Consider the following 26508-nt stretch of genomic DNA (forward strand, 5'->3'; position numbering starts at 1 on the left):
AAATATTTACACCTTCGGCGGTGTTATTGTAATACCACCGAAGGTGTTTAAATTTAACACCAAAAATTTGAACACCTACACCGCCTGGACTTACCCCGGTTTTTTTTTTACATCGAACCCAATACACTGTAAAAAATCACCGGGGTAAGTCCAAGCGGTGTAGGTGTTCAAATTTTCGGTGTTAAATTTCAACACCGAAAGTGGTGTGAAAATAACGCCGCCACTAGTGTAAATATTCTGTACCGGTGTTTAAAACAATTCCCCGGTGTTAAAATAACGCCGCCACTAGTGTAAATATTCTGTACCGGTGTTTAAAATAATTCCCCGGTGTTAAAATAACGCCGCCACCGGTGTAAATATTCTGTACCGGTGTTAAAAAAATTCCCCGGTGTTAAAATAACGCCGCCGCCGATGTAAATATTCTGTACCGGTGATAAAAAAAATTCCCCGGTGTTAAAATAACACCACCGCCGGTGTAAATATTCTGTACTGGTATTACTCCGCTTCTACACCGGTTACCCGGCTTTTACACTGGTTTAACACCGGTATTTTAACACCGCCGAATTACGCCTCGTACACCGGTGTAATTTCATTTTAACACCGCTCATTTTACAGTGTACCAATTCCTACATAAAATCGCTGACCACTGCCGTAAGATGGTTTGCAATAATTATAACTGAGGTGATTTTAAAATTTTAATTGGATGAGGATTTACGGCATTGAAATAAGCACCGGATATATGTGACGGAACCATCTAATGATGTGGAAGACTAGTATTTTCTTCTTTTTTTAAATAAAATTATAATCGAGTATCCGGAGAGGCGTCACAGGACGCAGGTAAACCTCACGATGAATCTTGTTATGTCTTCGTCTTTAGCCAGACTACATGTAGTCTACTTGCTATCAAATACTTGAATATACTGTCTGTCTTACTCTTGGGTATTTAATGTTAACTTGAGAATAAGAGCCATCAGCCATCTAGCGACCGCGTAAACCGGATTTGCAATGGACGAACGGCTTCCACTAATGGGGATTCCCTTCGCAAGGTGTCCTGACGACTGCTACAGTGACGAAGGTACCGCCTCATTCACATTCATTTTGTTATATTACTATATATATATGTATATATGTATAGTTTAGTAAATTTACTAGAGTGTGTGAAGATGAGAGCCAGAGATGGTGAAAGCATTGAATTACGTAATGAGATGAGTGGATGGAAACTATGATGCTGAAGATTTCGTCACGGGCTACTGCTGAGATTCCTCTAGAGTGAATGAAGCGCCTCATATAATGTAATGTAATGCAATGTAAGAATGCAAGTGATATTGCAACGTCATTTAGATACATAACTTTTATTTTAAATTGTCGATTTTATTTTTCATTAAAAAGCAGTCTGGCTTTCTTACTTTTGTTTTATTAATTAGTAAGAAGCTAAGATCGAATTACAGAAACGGAAACTTATGAATTTAATTAAACTCAGTGATATTAATTTCTGTGCTGAAATAACAAAACAAAATTTATACTTGTAAAAGAAAAGTAGTGAAAAATCACGATATGGAAACCAAAAAAATTAACTTACGTCAGTTTTGCGAAACCCTACGGAATAACGATGAAATTTTTAAATAGAAATTACTGAGTCAGTAAAAAAATTGCTCGACTTTTTTGGACGGACAATTTATTACTCCTTTTTTCGAAGCAGCTCATGGAAATCCTGCAGGATATTATCGGAATTTAAATTTATAAAATTAGAACGAAGGGTTAATTTTAATTTTTTTTGGTTTCTTTACGATAATTTTAATCTCGATTGCAGTGATTCGATTCAATAATTTTTTTATTAAAAAAAAATATACAGGAGCTACAGAAGAAACCTGGAAGTTGAAGCATTGAAAAAAAAAGAATCAACCCGTATGAAAATAACATATATGTAAAAATATATCATTAATATCAGAAAACATATGTGGCCAATTTAGCTATATTTTCTGATATATTTTTTTTTATAATAAAAAATATAATTTTCATCATATACGAGTCCATATATGTTTAGTATATATGAAATATATATTTCTATCATATACGAAATATACATATACATACATCGAATAAATTATATGCTTAAATATAACTAAAAAAATATATGGTGCCATATATAATATAAATTATATGCGACCATATATTTCATTTCATATGAAAATTTCATATTTTTTGAATATAAAAGAAAATATATCGATACAATATATTATAAGGTAAATGCAAAAGTATATATAGCTCAATATAAAAAACATATGTTACATATAAATATGGAGAACATATATTTATTACTGTATATAATTTTATATTAAATTGGCGAATATCTCTATATGATTTTTTATAATATATCATATATTTTTTTGTTGCAAAAATATATGATAGTATATATTTTAACCATATATTGTTTTTTCATACAGGAAGGAAATGAATCAAATAAAAATATGAAATATCATTAAAATTATTAAACGATATTTATACAAAATGTAATTGACGAGGAGAATGAAATTAAAGTACCCTAGGTTACTCTGAGGGCGCATTACAGGTTGATTGCCCTTGCGGATATAACTTTAAGTATGACACGTTTCAACGAACATAACGTTTTTTCCGGAGGACTCGGAGCTCTCAGTAGAGTATTTCTATTAAAAGTTGCGTCTGCAAGGTACACTACACAAGTTTACAACTTTACCAGCCTGGACAGACGCAAACCAGTTTATTTCTCGATCCGAGTGTTGAACTCGACGACTACAAACACTATTTTATAGCTCACAAACTAAAGTGCGTTGTCGGTATTTTACATCTATACATTAAACACACACATTGGTGTGGCGAATAGTTTGCTGTATAGATGAGAGTATCATCCCGCGAGTGGTGTGACGAACAGAAAGCAGAAAACAGCTGTTGACTACTCAGGTGTCAACAAAATCTAATCATCCGACTCTACATGCTATACTCTTTTATATATATTACTATACAGCACGATTACTGCTTCATCAAGTTTCTTCGGGGTGATGATTCATCGATTTTACTTATTAACACTTTCATGTTTGATCATTAAATTTTTCATTACAAAAATACGTTCTATGGTTAAAATTACTTTTTATGCCTAATTGATGTCCTGCTGTGTATTTCCAACAGGTGCACTTACATAATTTTTTTATAAATAATTATTTAATTAATTTTTATATAAAGAATGTAAAAAGTTGGAAATTTTAATAATTTTTATGTCTTCACTCTGATAAAAATTCAATGGGTTTTTTTTTCGTTAATTTTGAAATATCGCTTAATTAAAATTTGACAATTTTTTTTTCTTTACAAATTCTGATTCCTGGAAACAATTAAAATTTAATAATTTGATTTTTTAAAAAATTTCTATATCTGAGGGGTGTGCGAATAGTTCGAACTTACGAATTATTCGTATCGAATAATTCGAAATTTCGAATTTTTTTAATTATTCGTAAGTTTTTGAAATATTCGTTAATTTTTAAAGTCTTCGGAAATTTTCATACTCGGAAATTTTCAAATTATTCATAATTTTCAAATTATTAATAATTTTCAAATTATTCATAATTTTCAAATTATTTGTAATTTTTCGAATAATTCAAATTTTTGTCAGAGGTAAATAGAGGTAAGTAGAGACACGAATCTACGAAAAAATTATTTTTGATTACTTTAAAAACTAAGCCCTCCTTCAAATAAAAATTTCATACATGAAAGCTGACCAAAATTTTCTCGATTCAAATCGTGTGATTTGAAAAGTTACAAATAATTCTCAAAGATTCGAATAGTTTCGAATTACATATTCGATTCAAAATACACAGAAAAAAAAGTTGTCTTGAGTCAAGAAAATATTTTGGAAGACAAACGTTTTCGGGAACCAAGTCAAGATTTTCTTGAGCCAAGAGAATTTGTCTTGGTTAAAAAAAATTTGTCTTGGTCGTAAAAGATTTCTACTTTATCTGAAAAAATTGAGGTTTCCAAAAAAATTTTCTTGAATCAAGAATATTTACTTTCAGTCGAGAATTTTTTTTTTCTGTGTAGATATATTCTATGGATTCGAACCCGATTCGCACACCCCTACCGTATCTCGAATCGCAAAAAAATTCAGTATCGACTTTTTCATAAATTTTTTAAATTTTAATTAAATTAAAAAAATTACTAAGTAGAAAATCGTAAATTACTCTTTATACAGCCTACAATTATTTAAAAATAAAAAATTAATTAATAGCCATAGTCATCGTAAATAATGAACATACTCGAGTGTCTATATTTTTAATGAAGGATATCACGTCTCATAATAAGTGACGTGTTACGTTACACTTTGCGTGTGCCCGTGACAACACTTGATGCATAACACTAGTCACATAAACTCATTTCGTTCCCACAATACCACAATTGGATTTAAAAATATATATATGTATAACAATTACGTCATGGGAGTGGATTTAATAGCTTCGATTTTTCTTTGTCTTAGGTCGCGGCTTGCTATCTCTCAAACTCTAAAACTAAAACTCTCGTGTGTGCAATTTATTTTCATTTGCTCTATCTTAGTCTATAATGGTTTACTATTACATATATAGTTACCCAGGAATTCAGATAGTTCGAATTGACAATAGAGTTAAATGATTGAATTGTTTGATGCAATTTAAATTTTATCTAAACCAGAAGTAGTCAAGTGAGAGAAGAACAGAAGGACTAAGAGGAAGAGGAAGCAGGCGTTACTGCGGTTCTATTATACGGAATTTCGTCGGATATTTTCTCCTAATGTAACGGGAATTCAAACTACTGAAATCACGTAATACCACAACCGACTGAATTATAAGTATAAAACAATAGGTTGTTTTTTAAGCCACCATTTGTATATTTTATCCGACTGTTTGTTCAGTATCTTTTTTCGATGAAAATAAAAATAAACTTAAATAGAGTGAAAATAGTTGCCTATAAATATTGAAATAAAGACAAACTTATGTACTGTGTAACTTTTAAATTGCTCTTAAGAACTTTTTTTATTTTATTTTCATTTAATAAAATAAAATAAAGTTGAACAAAGTTTTTTCGTAGGTTTATCGTATGACTTTTAGTTTGTAAATGTTTTACAGACTTTTGCATTGAATATACATAAGCACAGTATAAGTATACATCTATAGATTAATATTTTTTACTATTTATTTACTTATTTTGTTAATTTAATGTCCGCAATGAAAATCAATCGGTCCGCAAACTAACTTTTATTGCTGTTTTAAATTCATTACCGCTAAATTTTACACGCTGATAGTTTAATGACAGCTACTGTCATCAGAAACTTTTAATAGTTACTGTATAATGTAGTCATTTTTTTTTAAATATAAATGCTACGAACAATAATCGCAGATGAGAGTACAAAATTTTTGTTTGTTTAAAAATTCTCATAGGGAAAAAACAGAATATTAAAAATGAATAAATAATACTAAAAAGTAGAATCTGTTATCAACAATTAGTACTATTATGTACTTAATGCAAAGTAGATTACTAATTTTTGTAGATTCCTAAAAACTACTGTCAATTATTTCAAAAAGTAACTAAATATTATTACTTTTAAGGATATAAATACGTGACTTATTAGTGAAAATTAATTAATTTATGGCATACATCTATTAAAAAGTAATGATTGGTCAAATTAAGAATCGCTATCTTAGATACTGAATTTTCCAGCCGAAAAATTGCAAAAGTTACTAACTTTTATTTTATAAATTCAATATCACTGATCAATTATTAGCTTAAAATATCATTTATTCATCATTATAAATTAATTTACAATATACATAAATCGAATAAGTGGTAAATAATAAAATGAAAAATTAGTATACTAGATACTGATTTTTTGCTCATAAAAATACCGAAAACTTTTAACTCTTATTTTATAAATTCTATCCCATTGACTAATAATTAATATAAAATGTTATTTATTCGTTATTATAAATTAATTTATTATATACATAAATCGAATAAGTGGTAAATTTTTTTAATTTTTCTATGTTTATTTGAATAGTAATAAATAACTGTAGATAGCAATTGATCGATTCTTTTTCATATTAATTTTAATATACGAAATTACAAATTTTGCTCTTCGATGTGTATCAAATTTTAATATAAATAATAGCCATTTTGTAATATATAATGATCCTGGTTTGATATTAGTATACAAATATACTAATTTTATGTCAAAAATAAACTACAAACTATTAAAATTTTGAGCATCATTTTTTTCCGTGCAGTTACCATTTGTACAAAAGAATGGGGCAAGTTGATCAGCTTGACAGTGCAGAAAATTTTTTATTTTTTTGAAGAATTTTTTACTTACAATCGAGGCCCATTTTACCCTAAAGTTATTTTTACGTTTCACGCGAAAAAAAGTAGTTTTTATTTTTTTTCTAAAAATTAAAAATTCCGGCATTATCCAGGTTGTCCAACTTGCCCCACCCAGTTCTCCAAACTTTAATTACTGTTTATTACTCTTAAGGTGGCCATATAATTTTCATCGTGTATAATAGAGGAGATTTAAATTTAAACAGTAATATGTAATATAAATCGGTATGAAAAAATGAATTAATTATTGATAGTCAAAGTTTTCAGTGAATGGAATTATTAACGGACGAGTATGTTTGGGTATTCAGTGAACTGCATTAAAATTCCATTAGGATAATTGGCAATTAATACGCACGCGTGACAGTGTTCCAGCAGAGTGTCACGGTTCGATAGAGACATAGACGATGACAATATCGGTATTAATCCGTTAAATTGGGCTTAGTAGATTAATTTAACTACTGGCACTGCATTTTCGTTGATATGCCGTCTTGTGGTAATTTATCATTATTATTGCCTGAGTCGAAATTCAAATCGTAGATTGAACGTACAAGACGTTCAAAACGTAAATTTAACCTTTGAAGACGTAAATAGCCGTAAAACGTATTTTAGACGTAGTTGACGTACGAAAACGTAAATAAGGCTTGCGTAATCGTAAATTGTAGATACAGCCTTTCAAGACTGGCAATAAAACAATTGAATTATATTGGAAACATTTTGTCTACAAGCTTCTGGGTAGTCTGTAAGAACCAAAAAAGCTCGAGAAACTGGGCATCAGTAGAGTTATCTTCTGCAAGGCCCAAAATATTTTTCTACAATTGCTAATAATTTTTATTTCTTGTCTTCTAGCTGCTAGACATGTCTTTTAGCAATGAAATTTTTTCGACATAGTTTAATTGTTTTATTGCAAATTTTGAAAGGTTTTATCTACGATTTACGATTACGCAAGTCTTAATTACGTTTTTGTACGTCAACTACGTCTAAAATACGTTTTGCGACTATTTACGTCTTCAAAGGTTAAATTTACGTTTTCAATGTCTTGTATGTTCAACTTTGAACTGGAAATTTAAACTCAAGTTTACTGTAAATAATCTAAAAACCGCCTGACCCTGCGAGCCAGCCCCAAAACTTCCCGCTGTTTTCGAGCTTAGCACCAAGACTTAGAACTGATTACATTTTGAGGTGAATCGAGCAAGTGGTTTATGAGTTATACGCAAAAAACCTAAAAAAAAATTTTTTAATTTTAATTTTTCGTATAACTTGTAAACTACATGACCGATCAACTTCAAAATCTAATCAATTTCAAGTCTTAGTGAGCCCTTTCGATTGCCACCAGGAAAGTTCAAATCAGTTAATTCGTTCAAAAGATATTGTCGGACAAAAAAAGTTTACACACACACATCCACACGGTGACACGACCGATGATCCAAAGACAATTGATCCCCGACAATTAATATTTGCGACGATTGATCCACCGATAATTGATATGTCGAGAACTGATCTACGCGACAATTAATGGTAATCACAATTTATTTATACACAATTGATCGATTATTTGTAAATTTTTATGAACTATATCAATTTATTGTTCAGATAATTTGTCCTGTAAGCTAGATGTCGGTGTATAAATTGTCGGTGTATATATTGTCACGTGAATCAATCATCTGAGAAATAATCGTCGCCAGGATCAATCGTCTTTGGATCAACGGTCAGGTAATCATCCACACACACACACATACACACGGACGTCCATCCGGAAATAGAATAGCTTCCTAGGACCTTTAAACGTCGACATCTGATGAAAACTCGATTTTCAAAAATCGGACCGAAACCAATAACCCTTTTTTTTTTAATTTGAAATTTTCGTAGCGGGAAGTTAAATTCGGGAATGCTATTTTGCCGGCATATATTTCCGGATATATCTTTTTCCATGTGGGCCAAGGGGATTAAATAAATAAGCAGTCATCCATTTCGGATCCAACCCGCGTCCACTCCTTAATTTTGTTACAGTGTATTATAAAATTTGACTATTAAAAATAATTACAGTCCCACTAAATGAACAGCCGTCAATATTTGAACGAATAAGCAAATGTGCTTTTTATTTTTATTTGTCAACAATTGCGCTTAATACACAGTTTAAAATTTTGTGTTCGTGTGCATAAAAATTCATTGGTTAAATATTTAGTGTCAATTATTTGACACCAACCAGTGTAAATTTAACTAAAGTTAAATGTGTTATCTGATCCCAACAAGTTTTAAACCTGTATTGTTTGACACAAGTATGTGTTAAATTAACACAAAAAATTTAGCTGACCATGTGTGGGACATGTGATTTGTGTTAAATTTAACCCAAAGTTTTCAACTGTGTAAATAAAATTTATTTTTTATTTGCAGTAGAATACATTTAATGTTTTCCAAAAATCAGACAATAATTTTCTAATAAAAATCTAAAAAATCTAAAAAGCGGTAGCATAAATCAACTAAATAATTCTCGCTTATTAAATTGAAAAAAAATAATAATAAATAAAGCATTAATGAATGAATAAGACTTGTTAATCTCCCTACACGTTCACAAGTTTAAACCAGTTTGAAATTGATGTCTCTTGGCAATAAACCTCAAGGTAATTAATTTATTCATATCCCATCACCGTCTTCTTCTATAACTCTACTCAGTATTATTTTTACGACGAGTTCGTTAAAAGCTCTACCAGTCCATTACTTTTTTAATCAGCTCTTTTCCTCCTCAAACATTCTCCTTTTTCACGCATTACTTATTCATTTATAATTCAAATTTTTTAGTTATCGCAACTGAGACCGCAATCTTCACGTAAGCCAGAGGGCCCCTTATTCTATTTCTCTCACAATCACCAGTCCATTATATTAAGTACATACATACATATACATAACATGTCTGAATGAGAGACATTAAATGACTCGAAAGGATCGGAAAGTGGACTAGCGTTTATACGTCTATGTAATACAAGTAATGGAACATATGCATCACATTACGCAGTCACGGAATTCGCAATAGAACCTGCATCTTATTTCTTATTATATATGTTATATATACATATATATGTATTGAGATATTATAATACGTGTACATGGCTTTCAATTTCTCACTCGAGTAACATTTTATATTTTTTTATTTCATACTTATCTATAATATACACATAATTTTTAAATTTTACGTTTCACTAAAGATAAAAAATTTTGTTTTATCAATATATATGTGTATGTGTATATATATTTGTACAGTTACTAAGTATAACATTACTTAAATTTTTTAAATAATTTTTTCATTCACAGTAAAACATATTTCTATTTCACTTCACTTGCCTCTGCAATCGATGATGGAGGTTTCTCTTTTGCGGTTTTTAGTGAAAAGATCTTTAGATGAAATGTTCATATTGTATTAACAATTCTCCTTTGACGATACTTGCTCTAAGACGAAAGACATGAAAGCTTTGTCGTGGCATTTACTTTTTAAATCGCGGCTGATCATTCCATTATATACATATATATATGTTCTCTTGTGTTCAAGTACACTCTGTTTGAAATGGAAGAAGAGACTTTACAGCTCCATTCGTAGACAACTAAACCCGCGGTTATTTCTTCACAATATAACAAATTTATTTTTAAATGCACATTTTAAAGACGACATTATTATATTTACGGACATATATATATATATTTTTTTTTACGGATTTTTAAATCGTTTTTTTATTTTATTGATGAAATTTATAATTTTTTTTTCAAGGAAAAGTGAAAAACTTTTTTATTATTTGGATAAATTAAAAATTATGAAACGGGTTGGACTCAAAATTTCTAGATCTTTATCTTGATCAACTTTTTCAATCGCCACATAAATTATTCAAATCAGTCAATCAGTTCGAGATAGATATTTACGTGCGTTCGAACGAACCGGATAATTTTGATCTTGTATAAAAAAACAATATATAGTTAAAATATATAAAATCATATATGTTTGCAACAAAAAAATATATGATATATTATATTGTACATTATAAAAAATCATATAGAGTTTTTAGCCGATTTAATATAAAATTATATACAGTAGTAAATATATGTATTCCGTATATGTAACTTATATGTTTTTTATATTAAGCTATATATACATTTACATTTACCTTATAATATATTGCATTGATATATTTCCTTTTATATTCAAAAAATATAAAATTTTTATATGAAATGAAATATATGGTAGCATATAATTTATATTACATATGGCACCATATATTTTCTTTGTTATATTTGAGCTTTTTTTTTTTCGGTGTATGTATATGAGTATATATATTCGCATCAAAATAACTAATTTTGAAAATTTTAACTGCAATTTAAAGAGTATATTAAAATTTATATCTAATTTAATTGGAGTTGGTCATACGAATAAGAAACTTTTTTTTTCATACACAATATAAATATATGTTTTTATATATGACAGAAATATATATTTTTATGTATGATAAAAATATAGTTTTCGTATGTGACAAGAATATATAATTTCATATATAGTAAAAATATATTTTTTGTATATGATTGACATATATATTTTATACATGCTAAACATATACGGACTCGCATATGATAAATATTATATTTTTTAATATAAAAAAAAATATCAGAAAATATAGTTAAATTGGCCAGATATATTTTCTGATATTTATCATATATTTTTACATATATTTCGACCATATGTTATTTTCATACGGGTTTCTAAAATAATCAGCTCTGGGTTTAAAACAAAACTTTTTTTTTGAAAACTGTTATCTGAAATTGGATGAAATATAATTTTTTACGCTGCTTCACTCAAATAAATGTTTGCAAAACCGGGGCATGATGAACCACTTCCCCGATTTAATAAAAAAAAAAATTTGCCAAAAGTTATTTCGAGATTTTCATTTATTAGAAAATTGTGAGCGAAAAAAAATATCCAGGGTAAGATGAGACACTTAAAAAATCTAAAAAAATTAGTTTTTTTTTATCAAAAAAAATTTGAGTGATAATTTTTTCGGGGGAAAGATGGTTGGAAATTTTTTTTTTCAAATAATTTAGAGGCTGGTCCCAGAATCCCGTGTTCCCAAAATGAACAATAAATAAAAATAATCTAAAAAAAAATCAACTAAAGTTTTATAAAAATAATAACTTTGTCTATTTATAAAATAGTCCAAAGATATTACGATAAAATAAATTAAAATCCTGCTTTAGAAAGGTCATAAAATAACTTAATATCAAATAGAATTTATGTTATAAAATAACTGTACAGTTGACAAAGTTCCGTTGATATTTAATATTTATAAAACATAATAAATAATAAATAAACGTAAGAATTTTTTTTCTTTAAAAATATGCATATATGTGGTATTGTGTAATAAAAACAATGAAACAAAATGGTGAGAAAATCTAAACGTAATAAATAGTTACAAAGTGTCCATTCCAGGAGCTTTCTATTTAAAGTGGTATTTTTCTCCACACAAAATTGACATGAAATGGGCGTATGATATGACTTTTAAAAATGTAATGACCTGGAACGGCGTTCGGAAACTGATAATAGTCCTATTGGAAAAAACACATTGATCAGAAATTTATCCGAGAATAAAGTAGTAGATTTAAAGAGAATCGTATCAAGATCTTGGAAATTCTCAATAGATCGTTTAAGATCTATCTTTACCAAACATGGCAATCCAACTTCTGATGCTTGAATAAGAATAAAGTGATCGCGTGATAGACGTTGAACAAACTGATATCAACAATCTCGACTTAACCTGATTCTTCAGTTACAATTTCAGTTTCATTTTCATTTTTAGTTTTATTTTTACAACATTTACATATATATTTACCTCTATCCTTCACTCTACTACTCTTTCATTAAATAAATTTAATAAATTTATCAAGTTACGCTCTCTGCAATCAACCAAAAGTGTATCTATGTTTATACAAACGTCTAATTTGAATTTTATCCTCACAAATTAACATCTCGAGCTATTAAATACTTTTTATTAATCCAATAGTTTTAAATTATACGTCAATCAAAAATAAATATTCAAATTATTTAACTCTCTAATAAAAGTTTTGAATTTTTTTCACAATCGATTATTTTAAATTACGATAGTTTTTTTTTATTTAATAATAAATAACTTTCAGAAACATTTACAGGAACTGATTGAGAGAAATGGAACCAATAATTTAATGAGTTCAATTTATAGTGGCTATTAATTATTCCATAACTCAGTTCAGTTTTTCAGGCAAAGTTTTTTTTTTTTGTAAATTCATTTTTTTATTTATTTATAACCGAGAGAAAAAAAATTTTTTCACAAAATAGACTCGTTTGGACGGAAAAAAATGATGCTCAAAATTTTAATAGTTTGTAGTTTATTTTTGACTTAAAATTAATTCTTGCGCCAAGAAATTCTTTTTTTCTGTGTATGTGTTTATTGCGTTGTATACAATCTTTGAAAATTCAAACAATTTTTTTTACAGTGTATGCCATAAATTAATTTACTGTCACTAATAAGTCACGTATTTATATACCTAAAAGTAATAATATTTAGTTACTTTTTGAAATAATTGATAGTAGTTTTTAGGAATCTACAAAAATTAGTAAACTACTTTGCATTAAGTACATAATAGTACTAATTATTGATAACAGATTCTACTTTTTACTATCACTTATCAATTTTTAATATTCTATTTTTTCCGTGTAAGAATTTTAAAATTTAATAATTTTTCAATTAAAAAAAAAAATGTCGAGAATAATTTATTATTCTCACGGATTAAAAAGTAAAAAAAGAGAAAAGAGAAGGAATAGAATAAAAAAAAGTGTGAATTCACAAGTGAAAAATAGCGTTATATAAATGAGATGTTTTCATCGCGATACAGACATAACTAAAATGAAACCGCAGGCACAGCGTGTTAAAATCTATTTGATACATATATACGTTTCTATATTGTACATATATATCCATATATATATATGAATCGTAGATTTACATGGAAAATTAAACAGAGCACGAAATGCATTTCTACGCGCATTATTGCCTTTCCGAGGATTAACAATTACATATTGTGGTGACCAAAATAAAAAAAAAACCATCCAAGTATGGAAATATATATAAAAAAATTCATTCAACACATTGTTTCATATGTGAACGTCGGTTATAACGCTTGTCTGAACCGGAAGTGTTCCATTTAGTGGGTCAGTGTTGAATTATATATATCATCTACTCATGTAAACATTCTAATAATTCACGAACTAGATTACCCAATTATGATTATAATTATAAATAGTAAATAATAGATATTAATTAAACGTCAATGAAGGTCAGATTCAAAAATATCTTTTATTAAACAGTTTAAATTTCTCCATTAATTAAATACATATAAATATATGTTTTGAAATCCCTCAATATCCTATGAACGGAGCCAGTTATTTGCTTTTAGCTTGACGTTTTAATATTATTTAACATTAATTTGTACAGATCTAAAATTACGAAACTGGGCTATGCAAACCTGCTCCATTTCTCAACCGAGATACGGCTCTTTGTCGTAAGTTTATAAAGGCACGATGTACACAATAAACCTTGAGGATAGATGTATAGTCTTTCCATGTAAATAGAGACTTACCTGAAACATTTAAAATTTAAATATTATTATTATTTTATTAGTTCAACCTCTCTTAATTATTCAATAAACGAAATTAGACATAACATTAATTTTCCTAAAGCTCTAAATAATCCCCAATTTTTTTGAAATTCAAATTTAATAGTCTGGGTTCGATTACCAGTTCGGACTATCCGATTATTTTTCTCGGCTTTTCTGTTCATTGAAAAGATCCCTTCCTTATCCTTCCTAATCCTCTCCTATCCTTAATCTGAAAATGTTGGAACATTTCACGTCTATACTCTCGTGTGTGTGTGTGTGTGTGTGCGTGTGTATGTGTGTGCATGAACACATACTTTCCTACTTTACAGCATTTTTTAATATAATTTAAAGTAAATTAAAGCTATAGCCGAAAAGTCAGTGCCCATATGAAAAAAAATATATATCAGAATATATGAATGATACTCAAATTAGTCGTCTAGCAATTTTTGGATTTTTTTTAAATAACAAAATATAAAAAAAATTATTTTTAAAAAAATTGCACATATAGTTTTTAAAATTTTCTACATGTGCGTATTTTTATTATTTTTTTTTTTTAATTGATTCGTTGAAAAAAATCCAAAAACTTTTAATTGTCTACCAACTCTAGGATCACATGTATGAGACATATATTTTTATATATGTCGCGTTGATGCGGTTTGGCTTGGATATATATAGATATATATTTTTTTGCAGTAGTGGGCTTACCGCTCGAATTTGGTAACTGAGCAGTCATGGGTTCGAATCCCAGTGTCAGCCAAAAAATCAGTTCTTCGAGATTTGGCCCGCCACTGAACTTTCAAAATCCCAAAGTCCGCAACTTTGCAACAGTTTATATTCGCTAATGACCCCGGGAGTTAAAAAGCGACTTCAAATAAATAAAAAAGAAAAAAAAATCAATAATTGTTCACTTCAATAAATTAATAATCAACGCACACCTCAAAGTGCGCGCGAATAATTTTTAAAAAATTAAATTTTAATTTAGTAAATAAATGCGATCAATAATAATAATTTAAAATTTAAAAAAATTTATAAATTCAAAAAAGTGCAATGGAAATTTTATTTTGTGAAGAGCGAAGAAAAGTGTCTGAATAATCCATGAAGTAATATATCAAAAGTCGCGTAGTGTGACGGGTCGATATCTCAAAAATTTTTTTTTATTCATTATTTCGCGGGCCATTCGCGAGATATCGAACGACATGACCTCATTCAGTATTTAAAAAAAATATCGGTATCTCAGTTTAGTCTCGAGTATCGATAGCAGCTCTCTGATACTGCAAATAAAAGTTCTGGATCGTATTAGGAGCGGGAATATAAAATAAGCAGGAATAGGTATAGGAATTTATAGCCGATTCAGTGCGACAGTAGTGTTATCTGTCGGTAAATTCACAACCCAGTGTCGTCTGCATACAACTCTTTTACCTTTTACTAATACACGTGTGACAGTACAAACGCGAAAAGTGCACGTGTGCTATCAATAGGCCATTTGTTTAACTCTTAATGCGTTAGATTTTACAAATTGATAACAAATGTCCACATAAACCTGCATCACATATTTATATATATATAAATATACATATACATCTACATTTGTTTATCATTACGTCAGCAAATATATTTTTTAGCTCGCCTTCAATAGCTCGTGGCGCCATCGCGAACACGTGTTCATTTTTATGCGCATGCGCAACTTAAATTGATCACGGGAATCACACGTTTGTATTTTTTCTCGATATTCAATTGCAGAAAAGTGTCAGCAAATTAAAAATTATTCGTGTAATCATTTTTTAAAAATTATTAAGAAAAAAAAACTGCTGACCGGCATAATTTTGGTTGCAAAAATTACCAGGTAGTTGCTAAATAAAAATTTAAATTGAGCAATACTATTAAGAATTCCTCAAGTAATAAACAATTAATATATTTTGAAATGAATAATTAAATAATTGATTTTAAATAATATGTTTATTGGCAATAGATCTCTCAGCACAGCTTTTACGATTGTGCATTAGCTCGGTAACCTTGACATTTCGTGCGACGCGTGCTCACGTTTATTTTAGAAAGGAATATACCATACACCAGTAGAGCAAAGAAGTTAAAAGAACGGTACTTTAACAGATAAATCGAGCTTACTCTTGTATAGATCAGTATTGAGACCGGTAACTTTGATCTGCACGCCCTTTTGAACTTTAAACTCCGACCAAGGAAATTATTGATTTCGATCCTTATTACATACATCACTTTTAATATATATCTTTATTTAAAACGCATTAATAAAGCCGACGTTAATAAATTTCATTGGGTTGATTATTAATTTTCAAATTAATGAATAAATTTAAAATATTTAAATTTAATAATTATTTTTTGAGTGACGCGAAAAAACCCCTTGCATCTGAGGTAAAGTATTTTTTAAAATTTTATATTTTATTTATAAGAGATATCGATATCATGTAAATGATCTTTAATCGATATTTTGATTGAACAAATAAAAAATCATTTTAATGAGAATAAAATAATCAGAATTCAAATCTTGATCTCTCAAGAAGTTTTAACGAAGACAGGTGAAGTAAACAGGTTATAGAAAGAGGGGAAGGGGGACTAAATGGGCCCCATAAATGGTTTTTTAAAAAATGTACACAAGGACTACACAAATTTTACAGGGAAATATGGACCGCAAAAAATTGCCTACGCAATTAATTTAAAATTTTTTTCGCGACTTATTTTGCCCCGCATTGAAAAATAAATTTGAATCTCTATTTTCAAATACTTTGGCGCCAAAAATAAATTTAAATTTTTTAATTTTTTAAAAGACTCCATTTTGCCCCGCATTGAAAAATAAATTTGAATCTCTATTTTTAAATAATTTGGCGCCAAAAATAAATTTAAATTTTTTAATTTTTCCAAGACTCCATTTTGCTCCGCATTGAAAAATAAATTTGAATCTTTATTTTCAAATACTCTGGCGCCAAAAATAAATTAAAATTTTTTAATTTTTTCAAAGACTCCATTTTGCCCACCCCCCCCCCCCCTGCCAATTAAAAAATTTTTCATTTATTTGCTACAAAAAAAGAAGCAAAAAAAAAAATGCTCATGAAATTTTTTTCTCCGGCAGCCCAGTTTTCCCTCTCCCCTTATTTTTGTAAAATATTTATAGAAATAAATTACAAGTAACTCGTTTTCACGGTAAATAGGTTTTAACGAGCTACCTTTTGCAAACACAAGAACCGCCTTGGACTTCGTACTTCGTGAAGTACAGAGACATAAAAAATGACCAACGAGGCATGTCACATTTCAATTGGGCTGTCGGTAATTCAAACTACCACGTGCTACGCACTGGATGTTTTCCTTACATCAAGTACCACTGTACGAAACGCCCGAAACAGGACCTCACACTCGATGACAGATTCTTCAAGGCTATCAAGATAATAAACCTTGGTATATTGACAAGATAAATTTTTATTATTTTATTATATTTAATTCAATATATTGCCCTTTATTACCACACAGGAATTCCTACTCTGCTTTATGGACTCGCTGCTATCTATTTAATACGGCATCAAGAGCCTGTCAAGACTTCGCGAGGTCAAGTCTTTATATATTTTTTACTTCCCGAAGACAAGGGATCAAGATATTGAAATACTGAGACTGAATATTATTTTTAACCAACTTTAAATTTCTTAACTAATTGAATGTTATTTTTCATCCTAATCAATTTTGTTAAAATATTCAAAATTTTTTATGCCACTGTATTAAATAATAATATTTTACATGATTAAAAATATATATGTATAGTTTTTTTTATTTTTAATAGCCCGTGGAATCAATTCGGGGCGGAGTTACAGACTGTATAAATCTAACGACAATTAATTCTTAAAGATTTCACTCCAGGGCGTCACTTGGAGCCTAACACATATTTATTAACTATCTCGGTTATTTATCGATCACATTTATTATTTACAATTTTATTATTTTGTAATTAAACCTACTTTATTCACTAACGTCACTGAGCTTAATTATACTGCAGGAATGTCGCGTTGTTTGAAAAAATTTCGAAAATCCCCGGGCAAAATAGACAACAATTTTAAAAAAATAATTTTTTTTTTGTTTAAAAACTTTTATTCTCGATGTCTCGAGGCTGATTGGGGTCAGTTGATCATCCTGGCAGCGAAACTTTTTTTAATTTTGCAAGTAAAGGAAAACTGCCAGTCAACTTGAATCATGATTTCGAATTACCGGAAATACAAATTTTTTGTCTTATTTTGTCCAGAGTTTCTAAGAAATTTTTTTAAAAAAATTATCTTGACTATGTAAAGAAAGAAGGGCAAAATAGGCCATACAAAAAAAAGTTTTTTTTTTTTTTTTCAAAATTATATTTTAATTCAAATCTACTTTTTTTACAATTATTCTTAATTTAAAAAAAAAATTGTATTTTTTAAAGACTGGCCCATCTTGCTCCATTTTTTTTTACATCTAAAAACTTATTTTTTTCAAAATTATTTTTTAAATTCAAATCTACACTTTTTACAATTATTTCTTATTTAAAAAAAAAAAAATTATTTTCTGGGGACTGGTCCATTTTACCTTAACTTTTTTTTTCACACCTAAAAATTAACTTTTTCCAAGTATATTTTTAAAATTTTAATCTACTCTTTGCAAATATCCCTAATTTCTTAAAACAAAATTTTTACTTTCTGGAGAGTGGTCCATTTTACCCCAAATTTTTTTTTTACGCCAACTAAAAATTTATCTTTCTCAACTTTAAGTAGAAGTAAAAAAAAGTAAGATTTCTTAGATCTGAGTTTATTAAAGTCTATTATTCCCTTATTATTTCTTCCCTATTACAAAAATAAAAGGTTTTAATTTATTGTTAGAAAATAATTAAATTCATAGCTAAAGTTTCTAAAGTACCAAGCGCACCCAAGTAATTTCAATAGGAACAATATTAATCAAGTTTTTGTCTCAAAGTAACTTTTGAGTTAATAGATGGTAAATTGTAATTGAGAGAAATGAAATTTACAATTACGCGCGGTCGATGTGCATAAGAAAAGGAAATAGAGTATTTCTCATGACTATATAACGGTGGATTAATAAATCCCAAGGAATAATACTTTTACAGATAATAATAATGATGCCAACATGATATTAAATAATACGAGTATTATAAAATCATTAAATTCTTCTGTTGTAAATTAATTAAAACCTACATTATTTATAAACATAAATGTGCTATTAAATGAATTGAGAGCTTGCCCGCGAATCGTGTGTCCGCGTAATTAAATTGTGGGTGTAAAAATATATAGGCTATCCATATATTTATATAAATATGTTATTATACTATTACTTATTTTTATTGTGTGAATTTTATAAATAAATGCAAATTTAAAAAATCTGAAGTTACGAAATTCCCGCGCATTAAAATTATGTAAAGACTTTTTAAATCAGGTAAGTTAATTTTTTACTTAAAGAGATATCGAGGCAAGAGTTACATTATTAAAAAATAAAATAAATATTTATTTAAAATAATTTTTTTTTCTGCCAGTGACTTCCGTAAAATGTTTAAGCAAAAAATGTTAAGATATAATTAACACAACTGACAAGTGACTTTCACCATTTTGTATAAACACGCATCTAACTTTCGCTTGTTCAACGTTTTAATGTTATCTCTTACATTAATTACTGATATTATATATTTTATTAAATTAATATATGCGACATTTTCAGTGAAAACTATTATTTTATCTTTTATCAATATTTTCTTTTTAATTATTATTATTATTTATTAATTAACAACGAGAATTATCTACGCTCGCGTCACGCGCGATAATTTTAAACTCCTTTCGTTAAATTATTTTTAAGTAATTGTTAATCGCTTTTAAAACTCAATTAATTTTCAAAGTATTTATTTTTCTTTTTTTAGTTTCACCAAAATTGAATTTTTCTTTTTTTATTAATTTTGCATCAATTATTATACAAAGAGGGGGTAAAATGAATTACTAAATTATTTTTTTTTTAAATCTTATACATGGGGTAATTAAGGCCACCGAAAATTTTTGTTAGATGGCCCATTTTGCCTCACTTAATTTTTTTTTCAAACTGAGGTACATTAATTAGGGATGTGCGGACCAAATCGAATATAACTATCGATTCAAAATTTGAATCAAATTATCCGAAATTTTTTGAATTATTCGTAACTTTTTGAATTACTCGATTCGATTGGAAAAAATTCCTCTTTCAAATATTCAATTTTTATTTAATGGTGAGCTCAAATTTAAAGTACACTGTGAAAAATTCCCAAAAAATTTTACTATGGGTACCGGACTATAAGAAAACTGGTACAAAATTTACAAGTGTCTTATAGTAAACGTATGCGCATAGGCCACAGTCGTGTAGTCTGCGCATATGTTTACTATGGGACACTTGTAAATTTTGAATCAGATTTCTTATAGTCCGGTGTTACTATGCACCCATAGTAAAATTTATTGGGAATTTTCCACAGTGTAATCAAAAGTAACCCATACAAAGTCGCCGAGCTTCGAAATTTTTCCATAGATCGGCCGATGCCTGGTTTGCAATGATTGGCCAATAAATGGCTAACTATACTGGCCCGTGCATGGTGAATAATTGGCAGCCGTCTTTTTGCTTATAAAAATGGCACACAATTAACAGCCGTTCGTTGACCAACGGTTTGATCGAGCGCTCTTGATACCAAGCTTTGGCCGATGATTGATTGGCCAATGCATGCGACTGCCATGCTTGGCATGCCGATATCAACCGATATTTAGCCAATCTTCGGCCGATGCTTGAAAATTGGCAACCATTCGCGACCCAGTAAAGGGCCGGTTCTTTTTTTTGTACGGGGATGATTTTGTAGATTCGTGTCTGAGTTTTATTTAACTCTGACAAAAATTTGAATTATCAGAAAAAATGTCAACTTTAAGTCGATCAAAAAAAAAAAATTTTGAATTTCTCGTAAATTTTCTAATAATTTGCAAAGTTTACAATAATTCGAAAACTTACAAATTAGACAAAATTCGCATTATTTGAAAATTTACGAATAATACGAAAAATTCGATTCGATACAAATAATTCGTATGTTTGAACCATTCGCACACCCCTAATATTAATATAAAATAAATATCAAAAGATGTCTATAAAAAAAATTAACAAGTGCTCGATACAAATGCAGATCAATAAACTTGAGCAGAAGAGGATTAAAAAAAAATTGAACGAGGTCATTGTCGGATTACTGATCTGTCATTAAAAAAATAAATATCTCAAGTGCGTATGAAGCAAAAGAATATTAAGAAAGAGAAATCAACTTTATTATTTAAAAATAAAAGCTTGAGCCGTGCGATTTAAGTTATCGATGAGGATGATTAAAAAGACGCCGTAAAGTCAGATTACCGATGAAGGACACTCGTTAGCTCTAAGTACGCGTATCCCTTTGGCAACATACCCAATAATCTGTTTCCCCTTTTTTATCTTATTATTAGACTACTCTTCTTATTTTAACTGGTGGTAAATAAAAGCTATCAGACTAACGCAATAACTAAACGCAACTGGGCGGCCGCGTCGGCGTACTTGTTTATCCGGATAAACTGGACGGGTATTAATTTTTCATCGGCAACGGCTATCATTTTTCTTTTTTTTTCTCTTCTAAATATATGTATATATATATTAATCTTTCACATACGTTCATAACCAAGCAGTAAAGACATCATTTTGGCGCCAGTTTAACATCACCGCGGATTCGCATAACCGTTCATTACCGATTTACTGCTCAAAATAATCAATAATCTCTATCCGTGTACTTATAATAGCCAACTTGTTGGGTATATATTACAATATACATGTATTTTTTAATTTCACTCGTTTATTAATTTTACACATTATTACTTTTGCCAATTTAATCGTAAACATGTCGTCAATTTTATCGTCATTTTATTTAATTAACGAATAAATTTCGTTTAAATATACGGCATTTTAACACTTGATTTTTTCCCGCCAGATGTCGCATTCTTCTCGCCCTCAGTTAAATATTAATGAGCTATTTAACAACCAATTAAAAACTATTCTGTCAATTTCAATAAATTTAGGGAAAAAAAATTCATTATTTTAATTGATTAAAAAAATCTCTTATTAATTACGATAAAAAAAAATTTTAATTAATTTATTAACTGGGAACTGACTAAATAAAAAATGTGATGCATTAATTTTTCGCCTAACAAATGAATGTATTTAACATTTGAAATACAACAAATGTACTAATTACGAGTACACCTCGTTATAGATCGACGTCACGTACAATTAATTACCCAGCGCAAAAACAGGGTGATTTGCATGTACGATTGGCCATAGCCACTAAAATTAGCGATGCTATCTCCCGGTAACTGACTGCAGACTATTATATTATAATAATAAATATATTTATAATTAACTTAATATTTATTAATTATAAATTCAGCTGAAAATAAATAAATAAAAAATATCCGCAACGAAATAAATTAAATTTTATAACCAGCTACCCATCGTTAAATATAGTACATCGTTATCTTTAATAGCAAAAACACTCAAAGGCAGATAGTTAATGCGAAATAATTCGCGGTTGATAGTCAAACAGGTGAATCCGAGTTATGCATTCGCGTCTTATCGTAATTGAGGGTACCAATTATTTAACCGATCCGCTTCTCTATAAGAATCTTAAAGTAGATGTTCTGTGATAGTCCGATTCAAAAGTACTTCAGGCGAAAATTTCCTCTGAGCCTTCACCAATAAGTTGCATGTTAAAATATTTGAACTTTGATTTCGTTTTTCTCATAATTGAGGTGGTCAATTTTAATCGGAATAAGCTTATCCATGTAAAAAAAAAACCTTTTGAACCTGGGTCAAAAATAAAACTTGATTCAGGCTCGCTTCACCTTATTTTCTTATCAAGTTATCGATTTGCTGACAATTTTTAGATAAGATCTCAACTTTTTCGACAAACTGATCACGCAGAGAAACTTTTAGTTAAAATTACCCAAAGAGTTTGATGCTGTGAGTACATGTGGTAAACATCAAAATTATTCCCATGCACATTGTAAAATATACTACTCGATAGCATGTAAATGAAGTGCAATTTCTACTACCAATGTACTAAAAATTTAATTACTGACTAGAATTTTTCATAAGGATCCGACAATGCCCTTATCAACTTTATTTCAAATAAGGTCCAGAACAGGATTTCCTGATGAGGAATTGCGCTAGTAACACACTGGGTGTCAGAGCCCTGGTCAAAAATAAAACTTGATTCAGGATCGCTTCACCTTATTTTCTTTTGAAGTTATCGATTTGCCGAATATTTGTCGATAAGATCTCGATTTTTTCGACTTAAATTAAATTTTTTTCAACTTTTTTAATCTTAGTTTCAACTTATTTCAACATATTCGTATTTTTGTATCTTAGTTTGAACTCATTCGTCTTTACTTCGAGCACGATAGTCATTTACCTTACTTTCGACTTGCTGAACTAAGTCGAAAAAAAGTTATTTATTCGCCCTACTTCCGCTTTAATATATAAAAATTATTTCACCTCAGTTTTGATTTTTTCGCCTTATAATTTAAGTCGAATAAGTCGAAACCAAGTCAATTTCGACTTGATTTAAACTTTTTTGTCTTAAATGGTGACTAAGTAAGCCAGTTAAGTCTAAACCAAGGCGAAAAACTCAATGTATTTAATATCTTCGTAAAAAAAAGTCGAGTTTGTCTTGTGAAAAACGGCTCCAAATTTCGACTTGGTAAACCAAGTCTAAATCAAGTTTTATTTTTGACCCGGGAGTGCACGAGTATATTAATTGCAATTAATTAAAGACCAACCAAGAGGAGTTTCGTTAAAATCCTTTGAAAAATCGTTCCACGCAACATCCACCTCAAGCTCTAAATTAACATATTTATTTATCCTCATTTTCTGGCGCTCCTTTATTTAAAATTTCATGATGTCGACAAATAACTTGGTTCAAGATTCCGGTTCGTTATAACTTGTAACTATGACGATATGAGTAACTGAAAATAAATGTAAATAACATGTAAGGAGGATCCTTAAGGCAAATGTCTAAGATAACTAGACATGTTTGCTCATTTACGTGCACAAGAAAATTATCTAATTGTTGGTTGTTTGCTTTGTAGTAATAGATCAATCATATTAAGCCCTTAGGTACCCAAGTAAACTCGTATTATTTTTAATTTACGTTATTTCACGTCCTAACGCTGGTAATAATTAATTATTAAGTAACTAATTAGTGATTAGTTATTGTTATTTAAATTAAAGTGAAGATGTTAAGCCTTGAACATGAATTTAAATATGACGTTACTGTTGCTGTTGTGGCTTATTATTGTTATTATCCCCAAGTCGGTCGTCATGCTTGGACGGGTCGCGAGAATAATGAAAACTTTTTCTCTGGTGTTCGTTCATGTAAACACGTTTTTTGTTTTATTTAATTGTCTGTTGATGAATTAATTACACGATTTTGTACATCGATAGCCACTTTCGGGATTAAATTTATGTCTTTTTATATTTTTTTTTTATGCTAATTAACTTTTTTACAACTTGTTACTTTTTGCGGGCATAAAAACGATCATATGTGAATTTTAATATATGTTATGTTATATTTATATGGTATTGAAGGATAAAACATTTCTGAGCTGGATATCCTTATGTATATGGCGAACCACAAGCCACGTGGCCGCAAGAGTTTAATGGAAGCGTTGCCCTTTCAACGGTTTGATATTTTTTTTTTTCTTCTTTTACTTTGTGGTTTTTTAAGGTTTTGTCGTTTTTTATTTTTTTTATTGATATTATTTATTTTTATTTATCATGCGTGTATATTTTGTATTAGTTGTGTGGTCGTTTAGGCTCGGGAATTCTATAATAGTCTAATGGTCTTTGATCTTGTTATCTCGCTCGATACGAGAACCGGTAGATTGCTCAAGGAAATACCTGCTCGCTTCTTCGAATCTTCAGGTGCTCGAGCTTTAATAGATTGTAGTTATGTAATAAAAATATGTATTACGGGGACATACGGTTGGAATAAAAAATAATTTGCTTTGATATCATTTTTTTTTATATACAAGGACAGTCGTGGGAAAAAAAAAAATTTTAGCGTTATCTACTGGCTTTAAGAAAAAAATGATAAGGACCTTTTTTGTACAAAATTTAATTCCCTACAAAATTGTATTCATGTATTTTTATCATATCTTTGATAGTTTAGCCAGAAATTAAATTCAAAGTTCTGTAAAATAAATAGCGATTTTTAAAAATCGCTTAATATAAATTTTAGATATATTTTAAAAATCTATAACTCCTTAACTACTAGAGTTATGAAAAAATTTATGAATACCTTTTTTGTAGGAAATTTAATTTCCTACAATATTGTATTCATATATTTTTATCATATCTTTGATAGTTTAGCCCGAAATTTAATTCAAAGTTCTGTAAAATACATAGCGATTTTTTAATATAAATTTTTGATATATTTTAAAAATCTATAACTTCTAAACTACTAGAGTTATGAAAAAATATATGAAGATCTTTTTTACAGAAAATTTAATTTCCTACAAATTTGTCATAGACCATTTTTATTGTATCTACGATAGTTTAGCCAGAATTTAAATTTAAACTTCAGCAGTATTACGCCCTATGACAAAAAATAATTAAATAAATTTTTTAGCCGCTAATTATTTTCATGTATGATTCAAAAATGGACCAATTAACCGCCGTTCTAATTTAGGTGTTTGAAGAGCAGATGCTAAGTGTCCATACACCATGTTCTTTAAATATTGAAAGGCGTAATCGATTTTAATCAACTTTTTATTTCGAGTGGCCCATTTTCGATAGTTCAGATCTGGCCTCGAGCTCAATATCCCTCGCACTTAAACTCATTTCGAAGGTCTTTTTTTTTCGAGATCAACGTTCTCATTCTATTCTGTTCTCCTTACACTTATCCCACATAAAAACCCGTCCACGTGTTAATACGTTGCCTCTTAAAAAATAAATATTTATTTAAAATTAAAATACCCAACTCTAATAAATTGAAATATAATATATATAATAATAGGCCATAAATAAATATAACTTAATAAATAATTGCTCAGCATAAAATAATGAGTAATAAGACTCGGATAAGTATAATTTAAACTCACACAAATTCAATATAAAATATTTAGAAATTGATTCGCATTATTAAAGAATACGCTTTTTTTTGTTTCGCTTCATTTCCAACCGGAAATGAGGATCAGGATACGTACATGAGTGCTCACAACAATACAGATATATATATATACATACAGTAATAATAATAATGTTTTAAAATAGTCCATAGTCTATAGTCTATAGTCTATATCTGTAGTTGTGGTCTACAGTAAAAAGACACGTGCACACTAAGAGCAGAATTTCAATAGATTCCATCGATTGTATTTTTGTTAAGATATTTATCAATAGATAATTTTTAAA

The 26508-nt window shown here is 28.9% G+C and overlaps 2 protein-coding genes across 4 annotated transcripts in view; one reads left to right on the forward strand and one right to left on the reverse strand.

The window, feature by feature from the left end:
- Nucleotides 1-26508, reverse strand: part of LOC130672329 (cadherin-99C) — a 121426-nt gene that overhangs the window by 68426 nt on the left and 26492 nt on the right. The gene's annotated exons all lie outside the window — the stretch shown is intronic.
- Nucleotides 15325-17784, forward strand: LOC130672333 (uncharacterized protein C15orf61 homolog). Of its 2 annotated transcripts, XM_057476861.1 has the most exons (4): nt 15325-15874; nt 16001-16419; nt 17214-17457; nt 17530-17784. In XM_057476861.1, the coding sequence occupies exons 2-4, from the start codon at nt 16348-16350 to the stop codon at nt 17655-17657; spliced, it is 444 nt and encodes a 147-aa protein (XP_057332844.1). In that variant the 5' UTR covers nt 15325-15874; nt 16001-16347; the 3' UTR covers nt 17658-17784. The 2 variants fall into 2 exon arrangements, with proteins under 2 accessions (XP_057332844.1, XP_057332845.1); XM_057476862.1 differs by lacking the exon at nt 16001-16419 and having other exon boundaries at nt 15338-15874.

Source organism: Microplitis mediator, chromosome 7 (assembly GCF_029852145.1).
Source record: "Microplitis mediator isolate UGA2020A chromosome 7, iyMicMedi2.1, whole genome shotgun sequence".
Taxonomy (NCBI): domain Eukaryota; kingdom Metazoa; phylum Arthropoda; class Insecta; order Hymenoptera; family Braconidae; genus Microplitis; species Microplitis mediator.